General features: G+C 40.0%; 1 protein-coding gene across 1 annotated transcript in view; it reads left to right on the top strand.

Annotated features, from left to right (window-relative positions):
• Positions 1 to 4,531: 4,531 nt before the first annotated feature.
• Positions 4,532 to 15,583, top strand: part of ELOVL4 (ELOVL fatty acid elongase 4) — a 33,732-nt gene continuing 22,680 nt past the window's right edge. The window contains exon 1 of the mRNA XM_025925866.2: positions 4,532 to 4,921. Within this exon, the coding sequence (XP_025781651.1) occupies positions 4,822 to 4,921 (100 nt within the window). The 5' untranslated portion in view covers positions 4,532 to 4,821. The remainder of the gene's footprint in view (positions 4,922 to 15,583) is intronic.

Genomic DNA, 15,583 nt, shown 5'->3' with positions numbered 1-15,583 from the left:
TTGCAAGGCATAAATTCAGTGAGGAGAATAAATTCAGGCTTGATGGTTTCCACAGTTTTTTCTATAACAATGATGGCATCCTTCCTTAACTTTCATGATGTAATCCTTCCTTACTTTCATCGTGCGTTAACAACCCTTTCCACAGAGTACCATGTGTAATGAGCCTTAAAGGTCCTTATGACCCCCTAATCTAGAGGCTGAATTAGAGACATTGTGTTTGGGGGCAAGTAGACCATTTTAACACTTTTGGTGTTGAAATCACGGGGTTCTGGGTGGCCAGAGGCATTGTCCAATATCAAAAGAACTTTAAAAGGCAATCCCCAAAGGCAAGATCCTTCCTGACTTCAGGGACAAACTATTGAGGGGACCAATCCAGAAAAAGTGTTCTTGTTGTCCAGGCTGTCTTGTTGTACAACCAAAAACCTGGCAGCTGGTGTTTATCTTTTCCCTTCAAGGCTAAGGGATTAGCAGCTTTATAGATAAGAGCAGTCCTGATCATAAACCTGACCGTATTTGCATAAAACAGTACAGGTGACTTTCCCTTCTTGCCTTCAACCTGGTGCTCACTTCTCTTTCTTTCTAATAAATGTCTTTTGTGGCATTTTATTCCAGAATAGGGCACTTCTATCTGCATTAAAAACCGGTTTAGGCAGATATCCTTTCTCCTCGATGATTTCTTAATGGTGTCTGGGAACTCATATGCTGCCTCTTGATTGGCAGAAGTTGCTTCTCCTGTTAGCTTGACATTAGTAGCCAAACTTCTTTTTTAAAATTATCAAACCATCCTTCACTGGCATTAAATTCTCTAGCATCACACGCTTCACCTTCCTTTTGCTTTAAGTTGTCATATAATAACTTCACTTTTTTTTCAAATATTAGAGTCTATAATTATGCCTTTTTTATAGCAATCCAGAACCCACATAAAAGCTGCATTTTCAGTATGAGATAAAAAGGGAGTTTGCAAAAAGTTCAAGGTTTCTGCACCTGCTGGCAGAACTGTAGCAACAGCTTCATGACTTGTCCTTTTATTTTTATTTATTTATTTATTTTTTTTGACAACGGTCCTTACACTAGATTCATTTGTCTTGAAACAGCAGGCATCTGCAGCTGCAGATCTCAATCTATGGTACATATCAAGCAATACACCTTTTTCTTGTAATGTCGTGACTTTTCTCTGCTTCTTGGGAGCACTCCCAGCATCACTAGTGACACTTTGTATGGGTCCCATTCAAGGCTTACAGTATTGCACTAAACATGATGAAAACTATGTGAGATCCAGGAGAGATCACTTATTACTGTGATTCCCAGTTTACTGGAGAGACATATTATTCATACAGAGAGGATCAGTATCATACAGTGTGTATTTAAAAAATTTTATTTGAGAGACAGAGAGAGAGAGAAGCAGAGGGGGAGAGGGAGAGAATCTTAAGCAGGCTCCATGCTTAGTCCTGATGCAGGGCTCTATCCCACAACCCTGGGATTATGACCTGAGCTGAAATCAAGGGTTGGATGCGCAACTGACTGAGCCACACAGGTGCCTCTCACACAGTGTTTTAAGTGGATACTGGCAACACTTGAGCTCACCACAATAACAGGAAGGGGCTATGAAATTATCACAATAGTACAGTATGTACTACAGTTAATTTCATGCAGTTATGACTTAGTATTGTATCTTTACACTTGTTTACATTTCTCTCAACTGTGAATCGTGCCTTGTATGGTCTATAAATGTTTGTGTGGGTAAGTTTTGATAAGTTTTAACTTTTTATAATAGATTTGCTATATTTTATGATAGCAAATGATAAAATAGATTAGTATCTACATATATTGTACACATTCATGACACACCTAATTTTATTTTTTTGATATTTCTAGATCATGTGGTTCATCTGTGAGTTTTTCATATTGTTGCAAATCTCCAAAAGTTTTTCCTAGATTCTTATGAGAAAAAAATCCATGTATAAGTAGACCCACATAGCTCAAACCTATGTTGTTCAAGGGTCAACTTTATTACCAAGGATTTTCTCCATTTTCTGTAAGTAGTATCTACAATTTACTTACGTAACATTTAAGGCCTTTCTACGATTCTTCATCAAACTACATGCTTTCATTCCTGATTCAACAGATTCTTAGGTTCACTTTTCTTTTTTGAAAGCACACGTTGCTAATGATATTGACAATGTGGAAAGGCAGAAACACTAGGGAAAAAATGGACAGCTTGATTTATGTTGTTAACTCTACATGGGCTGTAAGAAATGTTAAAATATTTTGCTATTTTATATAAAATCAATTTTTATGATAATCATATCCCCTCTCAATTTTTTGTAGATAACTGTATCTTATTTGTATTCAATCCACAACAAATAACTCTAGGCCTCAAAATTTTGCAGATACTATGGATGCATATATTTGATTTTGTTCTGTCACGATGCCACCAAGGTCTTGGTTAGATGGTTGTCACTCTAGGTGAATGAACATGCAGGTCTCCTTCCCTTTGCGAATTGAGTATGTACTGGACTATTAGTCTCTATACTGGGTAATGGAGCTCCAGAGTGGGTAAGTTCTAGGGTACTTTTCATGCTGTATGATTAGACAGATCATAAATGCAAATAAACATACTACTCTTCTCGGTACTGTGAAGGAAGTGTAAGTGCCACTCCTGACTTTTTGTCATCACTTGTCTAGGATTTTCTTGTATGTGACAGGCGCCCCCTAGTGAATAGAGGGGCTTAAATTGGCCTCTACTACAGAGAGGCTAGAAAAATACTTGAAGCTGTTATAACAAGTTCACACTGCATTAAACAACTAAGATGCTGAATGAAGTTTTGTGTGTGTGAATGTGGGTGAGGATGGGGATCTGTTCTCCATAAAAAGTATCCAGGATTTCACTATATAGAAGTAGTAATCAATTTTCTAGGTGAAGGTCAAACTAATCTGTACTTCACTAGATCATCAAAGTACATAGAGTAGATCACTGATCTTTATCTACTCTTCAGGTATTACAGTTTGACTGTGTGTATATAGATATCTACTAAATTCTGTATGATACACATAACTTTGGGGTTGAGACTTGAGAAACCATAATTTCAATCCAAAAACTTTAACCTGGTAAATATATTTGATACATTACATTTTATTTGGTTAATTTCAAGAATACAGCATTAAAGAAGACTGTGGTTGCTTGATATAATAAATTAATTACATTTAATTACCTCTTCTCTCCCTAAATCTCCTGCCACTTATAATAGTCTTTATGTTCTGAAATAAGTATGTTATAATGTTGACATCATCATAAATATTCATTAGTTATTATTTATAGCACTGGGTTAGGTCCTCAATGAGGAACTAAAAATAATTCTTATCCTCTAGGATGTTGCCAAGATAAAATAAAGTCAAAGAACATATAACCAAATCAACTGGAAAACAAACAAATTATCCAAATATGCTAAAAAAACTGCATTCCTATTATTTTAACAGTGCCAAAGAGCAGAAGCAATCACACTCTTGGCTCAGTGGTTTAAATGGAGCATCCTAAACCAACAACTGGAGAAAAGGTTAAACAAAAAGTAGGTGACATGTTTAAGTAACAAGTAGGTGAGAAGTTTATTCTCAAAGGTCTTGTTGACATCAGAAACTATCAAATTAAGAACTGTATGTAGATTATACTTGCTACTTTTCAGGGGTATATTATACTGTTGGCTCCCACCTTACCATCTAAACAATTTTTAAAATAAAAAATTAATATTTTCTTCTTTCCCCTAGATTGTCCTTTGTCTCCCGAGCAATTATCCTTTTACATTCACCTCAACTTCTTCAGGTCCAAGAGGACTTCTCTAACAGTAAGGGCTCTCTCCGTCCTCCCTCTTGTCTGAAGCCATAATGACCTTATTTAAGACAATTATATTGCTTTGATTATTCCAGGTATAATAAAAGAGTCTACAAAACACACGCAAGCATTCATTCAAATTATTTGCAAATTGGTTAGTGAGTAGACCCCAAAGTCCAATCACAGTGTAGCTTGGAAGACAAATATCACTTCACTAACTTAGAGGGATAACTTGTGCATTTCTCTTGTCAGGACAGGCATGTGCTAGTAGGGGTGAAAACACCGAACCTAAAGGAAATAGAAGTGAATGACAGGTAAGGACCAAAGCACCTCGCCTACCTCATCCTTGCTCACAAAACGCCCATTCTTCCCTGTCTTGTTTTCTAAGATGTATCGGGGAGGAAGCGAGGTCACCCGTGGGAAGGCGGCGTACTCTCCTGCTGACGACCGAGACTGAGAAGGAGCCTTAGGGAGACTCGCGGGGTGGGCGGTGGGAAGACAGACAGCTCAGAAGGGCCCAGGTGTCTTGCTCCCGCACGGCGAGAGGTGCGGGGCGGCGCGCGCCTGCGCGGACCTGGCTCTCGCCACCCCACGACCGCAGCATCCCTGCGCAAGAGTCCCAGCGGCGCGGGCGGGAGGAGGGGCGGAGGCCCCTCCGCCCCGCGCGCGCGGCCACGTGACTCGGGCCGAGGGGATTGGAGCGGCGGCGGCGCGAGGCGGCAGACTGGTGCAGCGCCTGGAGCTCACGGCGGGATCTCCTCCTCTTTCTCCTGGGAGCCTGGACGGTACCTTCTCCTCCGCCCGGCTAGTCGGCGCAGCCGCCGCATCCCTACCTCCGCGGCGCCCCGAGGAGGAGGAGAAGACGCAGCTGGGCCGCCGCCGTTAGAGGGGTCCCCGGCTGCCTCTCACTCCGTCGGCGTCGCCTTCGGGGTCAACCCGCCCGCGGTGTCTCCGCTTTCTCCTCCCGCTGCCGCCGGCGCCCGCTTACAGCCGCGATGGGGCTCTTGGACTCGGAGCCGGGCAGTGTCCTCAACGTGGTGTCCACGGCGTTGAACGACACCGTGGAGTTCTACCGCTGGACCTGGTCCATCACAGGTAAAGCGGCTGGCTGCCCCGTCTTCGTCCGGCCCTGCAGTCCCTCGCTCCCTGCGGCTTTTGGGATGCTGCGGATCAGAGGAGATGCGGGGCGCGGGGACCGCGGTCTGGCACTGGTTAATCTGATCCGAACGTTAAGGCCTCCCCCTCCCCCCGCGACGCTCGCAGGGTTTTCCTCTGAGCTTCCATCTCTCGTCAGCTTCTCGGATGCTGGGGCTGACATATCAGATGGAGCCTGGGCTGCTAAGAGCTCGTCGCAGGAACCACTCCACCCTGTACTCCCACATCTCCCAGTCTCGTCTGACAGTTTTAACTTATGCACAGGATTGGTTTTAACATTTACTAATAATAGTCCTTTTGTAGAGATGGCTGGGGGAAGGAGGAGGGCTTCAGTGGTAGCTGTCTTTTTTTGCGTCTCTTCGGCCTCCTGGTTGCATTGACACAATCTGCTAAACCTGCTAATGTTTAGTCTAACTCATCCATCTATACTATAATTTGGAACAAAAAGTAAAAAGCCATTGTTTGTTCTCTTGAACCTTGCAGGATGTTAGTTTCTGAGGCTTTTTCAGCAGCAAATATGTTTGAAGTGATTGTCTATAATGGCTTTGCGCAGTGCAGTGCAGTCAGGGGGTGGGGAGGCTAAAATACCCGGAAAGAAATAAGTCTTTAGAAAGGGGGTCTCTCTACAGCAGCACCTAGAGGTCGTCCCAGCAGCCTGCATGTATACAATTTTCTTAAATTAGCAAACTTTTTCCCCTTAGCGGTTGTAGTTTGACAGGGATCGTCTATTGGTGGATTTATGCAGCTCTTCTAGTGGGAGCAGTTGGGCTATTATGTTATTTTTACATTTTGCCATTGATTTTCTTAATTTGCTTCAGTTGCTTTTGGTTTTATTTATTTTTTTTTTAATTTGTTTTTCAACGTTTATTTATTTTTGGGACAGAGAGACACAGAGCATGAACGGGGAAGGGGCAGAGAGAGAGGGAGACACAGAATCGGAAACAGGCTCCAGGCTCTGAGCCATCAGCCCAGAGCCTGACACGGGGCTCAAACTCCCGGACCGCGAGATCGTGACCTGGCTGAAGTCGGACGCCCAACCGACTGCGCCACCCAGGCGCCCCTGCTTTTTGTTTTAAAGCACTTAAAAATTTTTGAAATTACAAAAAAATTAGCCTAACGGGATTTTAGAAATGATCTTATGATTTATAATTTTCTAGTCCTTTTGCAGTGTGGCACTGCATCTCCAGCAGTGGAGGAGAGTAATCTTACACATTATGACTCTGCCTCCTTTCCCTAGAAATGAAAATATATTCCTGTAGTTTTGTATTTGTTGTCAGAGTAAATGGAATCGTGGTTACAGCATGATTACAGTACAATATGTGGGATACATTTTGTAGAGAAAAATGTGTGCTGGAATTATTTCTGTGAGACACAATGATTCTTCGACATTGTTGTGGCTTTAACTTCTTCAGCTAGGAATCTCATGTTTGGCACTGGTAAATAAGCTGTTTTAATTAGCCCTTGCAGTTGGAAATGGTTAAAAGGCAGTTTTTAATGGAGTCTTTCTTTAAATCTTCTATGTGCTGTTACACTGAGGTTACCCTGTACCTACGAGAGCTGGGAAAGATGTACCCTTCCCTTCATCTCTGATTTTGGTTATTTAAGCATTGCATCAGGGTTTCCCATTACACAATTGTGCAGAGCTGAACATCAGCTTTGGCAGATAATTGTACTTTGCATACTTTAGAGTACAGACATCGTCAAGGTCCTCCAATCTCAATTCAGCCAGAGCCACACCCAGAAGTTCTCATTCCTGTCTATTATTCCCTTCCTATCTCAGAGCTTTCTTACTTCTCGAGTCTCAGAAACAAAAACTGAGTGCAAAGGTAGAATACATTTTTCTGTGTTGGTTAATTCCTTCCTAATGATGCTGCTGTCAAAAAATATGAAAAAGATAGGAAATTTTGTGCAGTTGCCTCATGTGAAAACTTGCTACTAGCCTGTGAAGGGCATATAAGATAATATTGTAGACCAAGTCTGAGAAGTGAGAGTAGCCACTGGAACACAAGTGACCTCTCACTAGCAAGTTAGAGGGAAGGTATTCACCCATGCCCCGGCTATCCACTTACGAAACCTGAGACTGCTTCCTTGCTTTCTGTAATGAGCTACCTGCTGTAGGTAGATGGTATTTCTTAAACCAACTTAGAGGCTTAGTGGGATATAGTTTGTTCTGCCTTTCTACTGTGAGGAGAAATATTTTTGTAGATGCAGGCAGGACAGACCTGAACCCCATGGTGTCCCATTTCCTTTCACCCCCTATCCTATGCTCTCCATGCTACCTTTCTTTCACAACTTCACACTGCTCTCCACAAGGATCTCCTCTTGCTATAATTTAATGAAAATCTGAGTGAAGGAGTTTCAAAGTAGAAGAGTAGCTTATTAGATGAAGCTGAATAAAAGTTGATGAGTCAGATGTTTGGAAAGAGGGAGAAATAAAAATGGGTGGAGAGAAAAGATGGTCTTGAGAAATAGAGGTGAGTGATGAAAGGACACAGATTATTCAGAGAGCAAGATATGAACTAGGCTCTGTGCCCTTGAGTGCTTTCATTCCCAGACTGTAGTTACATGCTTCTATCTCCATTTTATTAGTCCATTAAATATTTCTCTCCACTGAAGTTTCTACCTAAGTGTAAATGAGTGTATCTGCTTTGGACTGTCATAACAAGAATAGTTACAGATTTGTAGAGTATATTTGGTGATGCAAGAGATCTTTGCCCTAGGGCAAACAGTTTCTGGAAAAATATCATTTTGTGCTCTTATATCAAATGGTACTATTTAATAAAACATACGGTGATGCTCAAAGCAATGTATAAAAACTGGGCTTTTCAAAGGCACATGTCTAGCAAATACAGAATATGACCCATAGAGTATTAACACAGATAATGTTACTTTTACTATAATTGTTAGCACTGAAGATTTTTTTAAATATTTGTTTATTTTTGAGAGAGACAGAGACAGAATGTGAGTGGGTTAGGGACAGAGAGAGAGGGAGCCCGATGCGGGGCTCAAACTCATGAGCTGTGAAATCATGACCTAAGCTGAAGTCTGATGCTCAACCAACTGAGCCACCCAGGAGCCCCAGCTGTTAACACTTTATATGTTAGTATTGAAACTTTGAAAAAGCTGTACTTTAGGAAAAACAACAAAAATAATTCTCTACTTCCCTATATTATATTTTTAGAGATTTTGAACAATGAGTTAATCTCGGTGTATATTACACAGGAAAGTATAGACTGCTGTAGAACTTTATACTAGTTGGTGGCATGGGAGTAGGTATTCTGATGTTATTGAACTTTTTTTCCTTCTGTTCTTTTACTTTATGAGTACATTAAAATTATTAGGACTGGGATACTAGGCTCAAAGTATATAAAATCAAAGTTGTATGTAAAATTTTAAACCTGGTGAATCTTAGTATTCTCCAACTTATAAATACCCCAATTATCTACAATATCTATTGTATTTGTTTATTAAAATAAATGCTTATTAGTAGCCTTTTGTGTAACTGAATTTAGCATAGAAATATCCTACAGAGTTAATAGCCAGCATGCCTGCAATAAGGCCAGCTGTCTCCTGAACTGCCATATTTCTTTTTGGCAGCATGTTTTTAAACAGCCATTGTTCATGGAGTACGTATTGGTAGTGGTGGGGAGGGGGGTGGGGAGTGGAGGTGGTTGGCATTGCTCTCTGTTTACAGATAATAGTAGCCCATATTTTGATGCAAAATTTGTGTTTACTTGGGAGTTAAACTTAGAGCATAAAGGGTCTGCTTGTTTTTGGAGGGGCAGAAGGGAGAGGAGGATGAGTGGTACAGGAGGAAGGAGGACTCTTGTAGGATGATGATGAAATTTGGAAGCAAGGCTTGTATAAGGATTTATTCTTTTCTCCTTACCATGTGTGGGCATAGTTCTGGGCTCTGGAGAAAGAATGAGGACACTTGGTCACTGCACCCATGCAGCTTATAAAGTCATGGCTGTTCCACCTTAGGAATCCAAAGGGTCCTTTGAAGGCATGATCTGTGGTTCTGTGATCTGTCAGAATTAGGCCTAGCTGGTGCCTAGGAAAGTCAGAAAAGTCCTTCTTCACTATTCTTCTCTTTACTTTTACCTGCAGTACGGTCTTGAGTTGTAAGAAGAATATACAAGCCCTGTTTTTAGAATATTTCAGCTGTCACCATGTGGAGTTGATGTGAATATTGTCAGAGAGTATTTGTATAGGTAGACTAAGGAGAAGGGCTTCAAAGACTAAAAATTCATGGAACTGAGAATGTGTTTTAGGGTCAGTGAGTCATCCTGATTTGCTGAAACTGGGGATGTGTGAGAGGGGACATTTAACTCAGCTCATATAAGCTGGGGTAAAAGGTCTGTCCCTGGGAGTGCTAGGCCCACATGCTAGCATGTGTTTTGAACATGTTACAATATATTTATATTAGTTTTATTATTTGTCACAGTTAATGTGTAGTCTTTAATCTTTGTTATTGTCTAAAGTATATTTTGTTTGTTTGTTTGGCCTAGCCTGGAAGCCTAGTTACCATTTTTGATGTTTCTTTGAGAAAAGACATTCTAAATTCCAGGCAGCTAATTAAAGATAAATATGTGGGACATCACCAGCTCCTAACATGAGATCTCCCTTAGCTAGTGTTTTCAGTGAGGTCCTAGAGTTATCCTTCTCTCTCATAACCTCCCTGAAGCCTCTAAAAGGTCCACACCATTTAAGGATTTTTTTTGTTTTTGTTCTTGTTTTGGTGGTAGACTCTTAGACTTTAATGTCTGCTACTCTTGTCCATTCCCCAACAGCCTCATAGCAGAACATCCAATCACAGATGAAGTTACAGGAGGGTAAAACAATGCAAATTCTAAAACTGGTGTCGGGATAGTTTTATACAGTTAGATTTTTTGGCTTAGGTAGATGAGGTTTTACGAATTACATAGGTAATTATGTCAGACAGTGCTTTTGTGAGCCACAAAAAAGTTGGTTATCCTTTTAAAATTGAATTTGTTAGATTTTTTTTTCTCAAGTCGTATGATAATGTCATTAGTGAGTGATTTAATATTACTAACCTAAGTATTATTTTGGATTTATTGAGTCATTTATTATTTCAAATTAGACATATAAGCACATAGAGAAGGATTCTATAACAGAGCAGACTCTTTTCTCACTTTAGATGGCTCTTTTTTCCTTTTCATGATTTGGACATTTTTCCTTTTAAAAATCAAGGCACTAGGGCACCTGGGTGGCTCAGTCAGTTAAGCTTTGGACTTCAACTCAGGTCACAATCTTGCGGTCTGTGAGTTGGAGCCCGCGTCGGGCTCTGCGCTGATGGCTCGGAGCCTGGAGCCTGCTTCCGATTCTGTGTCTCCCTCTCTCTCTGCCCCTCCCCCCGTTCATGCTCTGTCTCTCTCTGTCTCAAAATTAAATAAACGTTAAAAAAAATTTTTTTTAATAAAAAAATAAAAAAAAATCAAGGTGCTATTCTTTTATTTTCCGTTAGAATGAGAATGAATTCTAATGTATATATTTTTTTTTAATTTTTTTTTTCAACGTTTATTTATTTTTGGGACAGAGAGAGACAGAGCATGAACGGGCGAGGGGCAGAGAGAGAGGGAGACACAGAATCGGAAACAGGCTCCAAGCTCTGAGCCATCAGCCCAGAGCCCGACGCGGGGCTCGAACTCACGGACCGCGAGATCGTGACCTGGCTGAAGTCGGCCGCTTAACCGACTGCGCCACCCAGGCGCCCCTCTAATATATTTTTAAAACTCACCAGAGTTTTGACTTTTAGAAAAGAGAAGGGAGGAAATACAATGGACTTTCGAAACCAGATTTCCAAGTTTCCTTTTCAGCCTCGTCAGCCTGTAGTATTTCCTTAGCCACAGACCTGTAGCTCTAGCCAACTTGGATAACTCCCTCTTGAGTAAATCATGCCCATGTCTGTCTTTGTTTCTCAGTACACTGTTCCCTTTGCCTTTGCTGCCCTTTCTCCTCTCTACCTCTCCAGGAGCACTGCAGTAGAACCCAGCTCAACTGCCCTCTTTCACAAAGCCTTTCTGGGCCTTGGTACCCTTGGAGCAGTTCATTCCTTCATCTGATCCCATTCCTGTTAGCAATTGCTCATGCATTTCCTTGAGCCATTCCTTCTGTAACTCTATTTTCTTGAACCATCTTAACCTTCATTATTATTTACCCTTTCACCTCTTTGTATTTTTCTCCCCAACACTAGGGAATATCCTTGTATTTGTTGATTTGATATGTGTCAAGAGATGACCCCTTTAATCTAGCGTATTTTCAAATAGTGATATATTCTGTTGCTAAATACTAGTAATATTTGGTGCCACAGTAAATTATATAAAGTTTTCTTAATGACCTTTATCATAAATTAGCCATATTCAATTGATGTTGACTAAATTTAGTGAAGGAATCAAACATTAAATCATTTATTAGCACAAAACCGTTACTTTTGAGAGATCTGAAATCAGATGTAATTCTTTCTTCCTATCTATGTGGAAGTATCATGATGAATGTGGAAGTGAGGAGGGCAGCGTGGACTGGACTGGGATTTAGATGACCAATGCTTTAGTTTCACTAATTAGTTGGGAGACTTTGGACAGGTCCCTCTTTCCAATCTCAACTTTTTTCACCGGTAAATTGAGAGAGTTGAATCAGGTCATCTCTAAGGTCTCACCCAGCTCTTAAATTCTGGATATATATGCAATTAAAAAAAATTCTTTAAATAGGTCAAGCAATTTCCTATAAACATACATTGATCGGTAATTTAAAAACCTCACTCTATGCAATAATTTTAATCTTTTCCAACAAACCTGTTATTAGTGTTGCTAAGATAGTAAAAATAACAATAGATTCATATTTAATCTTTTTTACTTTCTTATCTGCTCCATAAGAAGTAGGTAAAGGAATAGAAAAACAAAAGGATACAGATATTTAAGTACCTGCTTTGACATAGCACTGTTTGTTGCCATTATACTGTACCTATTTAATCATCTAGATATTTCTTGAATAATCAAGAGTTGCCTATATTGTCAAAGCTAATAGCAATAACATTAAATAATTAGTTTATTGTACATTATATACAATATATACAATTATGCATTACAATTATTATGTAATATATGACTTCTGAGGATGGCTTGTTATGTGGTTTGGGGCAAGTTCATGATTCTTTGTGTTTCATATTTCTACCTGTACCATGAGATGGTTGAAACAGTATCATCTCTTAAGGCCACTTTATTGAATTCTCATAATAGCTCCTAAAGTGATGGCTTAAATAGTCTAAACTTAATCTTACTTTACATTCTTTCCTACAGAAAATGCAAAATTTTATCATATGTCATTACAAAAGATTTTCAGTTATAGGCACTTTATGAGCATTTCTAAAATTTGAAAGTATGGCTTAAAATTTTTGTAAAATTGCTACAAATATGTAGGTCTTAGTATATGGGGTAAACAAAAAAATTAAATAATTTTGTTGTAAATATGTCCTTAACCAAATGTGAATTTTAAAAACTCTTAATTTTGTCATTTTTTTCCCATGGAATATTGTCATTTTTAAATACCTGTCAATATATTTTGATTACATTTAAATTAGACTACAGATCTTGGAATTTGAAAGGCAAATGCATTAATCCACTGAAGGAATCAGTTACTCACTGTTAGGTGTAATCACAGGTAGGCATTATGATTTTGAACTGGAGCATTCAAAGGAATAAGCTTTCTTTTCATTTTTATTTATTAAACAAAAACTAAGGCACAGATATGTATTGTTAAACAAGTTCATATAGTTTTGCACACCTATGTTCATGGCAGCATTATTCACAATAGCCAAGAGGTGGAAAATGTCCATTGGTGAATGAATGGATAAACAAAATGTAGTGTGTACATACAAGGGAATGTTATTTAGCCTTAAAAGAGAAGGAAATCCGATGTATGCTATAAAAGGGTGAGCCCTGAAGACATTATGCTAAGTGAAAAAAGCCAGTCACAAAAACAAATATTGATGATTCCACTTATATAAGCTCTCTGAAGTGGTCTAATTCATAGAAACAGAAAGTACAGTGTTGATTGCCATGGCCTAAGAGGAGGGAAAGATGGGGAGTTGTTTAATAGGTAGAGAGTTTCAGTTTTGCAAGATGAGAAAGTTCTGGAGATTGGTTGTACAACACTGTGAATATACTTAATATCATTAAACTGTACACTTAAAAACGATGAAGTCAATTTTGTTATGTGTTTTCACCACAATTAAAAAAATTCATATATTATAAAATTAATATAACACCTGTAGAAATGATCTTTCTTCAGTGTTCAGTGGTACAACAGTTGATTCTGTGACAATGTGTAAAGGAAAACCTCATTAAAAATGGAATTGGGAAGTCGTGAAGGGAGAACTCTCAGGCATGTACCATTTGTCACAGCCTACGTTATATACTCCCACAGACAAGAAGAGGCTTACTTTAATACCCTAGCAGGAGGAAGATTTTCTCCTCGGCCAGCAGCAACCCAGCCAATGAGAAGTTGCCACAGCCCTGAACTCTCACCCTCTTCCCATGGACCATTCTTTTTTCAATGTGTTTTTTTTTTTTTTTTTTAATTTATTTTTGGGACAGAGAGAGACAGAGCATGAATGGGGGAGGGGCAGAGAGAGAGGGAGACACAGAATCGGAAACAGGCTCCAGGCTCTGAGCCATCAGCCCAGAGCCCGGCGCGGGGCTCGAACTCACGGACCGCGAGATCGTGACCTGGCTGAAGTCGGACCCTTAACCGACTGCGCCACCCAGGCGCCCCCCCATGGACCATTCTTAACAACCTCTGCCAACTTGTTTTTTTCCCCTCTATTAAAAGGATGCTCTCGGGGCGCCTGGCTGGCTCAGTCTGATTTCGGCTCAGGTCATGAGCTTGCAGTTTGTGAGTTCGAGCCCGCGTCGGGCTCTGTGCTGACAGCTTGGAGCCTGGAGCCTGCTTTGGATTCTGTGTCTCTCCAGCTCTTGGCCCCTCCCCTGCTCATGCTCTGTGTCTCTCTGTCTCTCAATAATAAATAAACGTTAGAAAAAACAAATAAAAAAAAAAAAGGATGCTCTCCTCCTTTGTTCTTAGGACTTTCCTGTGGTTCACCATGGTTTGCATGTTCAAAATTGCAATTTCTCTGCTCTCCTCACATAAATTCATTTTGTTGTTAAACTAAATATCTATTTTATTCGGGGCGCCTGGGTGGCTCAGTCGGTTGGGCGATCGACTTCGGCTCAGGTCATGATCTCGCAGTCCGTGAGTTCGAGCCCCGCATGGGGCTCTGTGCTGACAGCTCAGAACCTGGAGCCTGTTTCAGATTCTGTGTCTCCCTCTCTCTGTGACCCTCCCGCGTTCATGCTCTCTGTCTCAAAAATAAATAAACGTAAAAAAAAAAAAATTAAAAAAAAATATCTATTTTATTCTTTAAATTTTTATTGTTTTATTTTTTCAGCTTATAATAAAATGGCTTTAGGGGCGCCTGGGTGTCACAGTCGGTTAAACGTCCGACTTCAGCCAGGTCACGATCTCGGGGTCCGTGAGTTTGAGCCCCGCGTTGGGCTCTGGGCTGATGGCTCCGAGCCTGGAGCCTGTTTCCGATTCTGTGTCTCCCTCTCTCTCTGCCCCTCCCCCGTTCATGCTCTGTCTCTCTCTGTCCCCCCAAAAATAAATAAACGTTGAAAAAAAAATTTTAAAAAATAAAAAAATTAAAAAAAATAAAATGGCTTTATAAAGGGAATGCATAGGTGTTGCCTAAAGAGCAGTACCCAAATGGCTAGAAAGTAGCAAATAACGAGAAAGACAACCTTGCCTTTGTATTTTATTTTACATTTTTAGCAAGAACTTTACAACCTTGGAAGATGGGACTGGTAGGCATTATTATTTTCATATGTTTAGAAGTCTCTGAGAGTCATAGAAGTTAAATCACTTGTGGATGAACGCTGTAGCGAAAATGGGTATTAATAGCATGTTTTGTTTCTTAGCCCAGTGCTCTTGTCTCCCATCACACTAGCCAAGCAGGAAAGCAATAATCAAACCTCTGACCTACTTTACTTGATCTTATACTGCTATCTATCTTATCTATGTACTGTCACTACTTAGAATACTAAATCTGAACAAAGTTGTAATACCGCCAGAGGCAATCTAAATAAAAACGTCTGACATACTCAAAAGTACTGTAAGGCTGTTGTATGAGATTAAACTAAAAACTGATATTTATATAGATTTATATATTTAAATTGTACATATATGTAAAATATAAACAACATAAGTATTTAGCCTGAGAAGATAAAGTTGACTTCTATATGGTGGAGTGGCTAGAACTATAAAAAAGTATATTCAGGGGCTTCTGGGTGGCTCAGTTGGTTGAGCATCCAACTCTTGTTTTCTGCTCAGCTTGTGATGTCATGGTGGGATGGTGGGGGTGAGGGGACAGCCAGGAGGCAGGAGGCGGGTCCAGGCATGGAGCCTGCTTGGGATTCTCTCTTCCTCTACCACACATGCTCTCTTTAAAAATAAAAAAATATATTCAAAGTGAATTATGAAAATGTTTGCTAAATTTCATAGTCTAAGTGTGAAACTATTGGTAAT

Source organism: Puma concolor, chromosome B2 (assembly GCF_028749965.1).
Source record: "Puma concolor isolate L17-30 chromosome B2, mPumCon1.1.hap2, whole genome shotgun sequence".
NCBI lineage: Eukaryota > Metazoa > Chordata > Mammalia > Carnivora > Felidae > Puma > Puma concolor.
This window is presented reverse-complemented; position numbering and strand designations above follow the sequence as displayed.